This window comes from Typopeltis vanoorti, chromosome 11 (genome assembly GCF_054136105.1).
Source record: "Typopeltis vanoorti isolate ZY-2024b chromosome 11, IOZ_Tvanoo_1.0, whole genome shotgun sequence".
In the NCBI taxonomy this organism is placed as follows: domain Eukaryota; kingdom Metazoa; phylum Arthropoda; class Arachnida; order Uropygi; family Thelyphonidae; genus Typopeltis; species Typopeltis vanoorti.
This window is the reverse complement of record NC_143559.1, coordinates 565563-566930: the sequence shown is the minus strand read 5'-3', so window position 1 is coordinate 566930 and position 1368 is coordinate 565563. Positions and strand designations below refer to the sequence as shown.

General features: G+C 39.2%; 1 protein-coding gene across 1 annotated transcript; it reads left to right on the top strand.

Annotated features, from left to right (window-relative positions):
* The first annotated feature begins 370 nt into the window (after window positions 1-370).
* Window positions 371-718, top strand: LOC150101261 (zinc finger MYM-type protein 6-like). Its single transcript, XM_090400745.1, has one exon. It carries the CDS (start codon window positions 371-373, stop codon window positions 716-718), a length of 348 nt encoding a protein of 115 aa, XP_090256871.1.
* The last annotated feature ends 650 nt before the right edge of the window (window positions 719-1368 follow it).

Sequence of the window (1368 nt, the reverse complement as noted above, 5' to 3'; positions counted from 1 at the left end):
GGCGATAAAGAAATCGAGATGTTTCGCGATTCAACTTGATGAATCAACTGACGTGAGTAGCCATGCTGTCCTACTTTGCTTCGTGAGGTACAGATGAAGACTTAAGGGAAGAACTTCTTTGTTGCCTTGACTTACCTGGACGGACCACTAGTTCAAAGATATTTAATGCTCTTGACGGGTATTTTCAAGCGCACGGCTTAAACTGGAGCAAATGCGTCGGAGTGTGTACGGACGGTGCTGCAAGCATGACTGGACGTCGCTCAGGAGCAGTTGCGAAAATAAAGGAAGTCGCGCACCCAGAAGTTTTGTCCACTCAAGCTGACCTAGTAGAACTTTTGTTGAATAAGGAATGGATGGCTAAGCTCGGTATATGGCGGATACATTTAACCTTCTTAACGAACTTAATATTCCTCTTCAGGGGTGTTGTACAAATATTTTTACACTGAGATATAAAATGGATGCTTTCAAAAAGAAGCTGGCTCTTTGGGATAGTCGCGTACAAGAGGAAGATACAGAAATGTTTCCACTTTTGGGAGAATTTTTGATTGCTGCTGATATCAACAAGAAAGTCATAATAAGTCAACATTTAACGGCGTTAGCTGAAAACTTTAATAATTATTTCCCTGAAAATGAGGATCCTCGTAAAGGTAACCTCTGGATTAATAATCCCTTCTTGGAAGATCATGCGCACTTGATCCTTGTGAAAAAGAAAAGCTGATCGAATTGTCTTCTGATGTCACTCTGGTGTCCAGACATAAAATGCAGTCATTGTCTCAATTTTGGATATCACTCGAAAAAGAACATCCATCTCTGAGTTATAAAGCTATCAAAGTGTTGGTCGTTTTCTCGACTTCCTATTTGTGTGAAAAGCCTTTTTCAACCATGTAAAAACCAAACACAGAAATCGAATGGATGTCATTGCAGCGCTTCGTCTCTCAGAAAAAACGCTCCAGCCACGTATATCAAATTTTCTAACCTCTAGCACCAGCAGATGTCGCACTAGCTAAAAATTGTAATTTCATAACATTGGATTTAATAAATAAAATACACTCTACATTGGTTTATGTTTCTGTCTTAGCCGTCAGCCGGTCCGCGAAATATTTCTCCTATTTTCCCCGGTCCGCAGGTGTAAAAAAGGTTGAAGAACGCTGTTATAAATAATGGTTCACATATTTTCACCGTTGAGTAATTCAAATATACAACCAAATAGAGCATTCTCTTTCATTGTTTCACTAATAAATCCTAAAACAAACAAATTGTCCCCCCCCCACCTACGCAAATTTCGTTACAATTAATTGATAAATTAAAGCATTTAAAGTTATCCCACAATTAATTGCATTGGGCCAATTAAGATGAGCGCTGATGCGC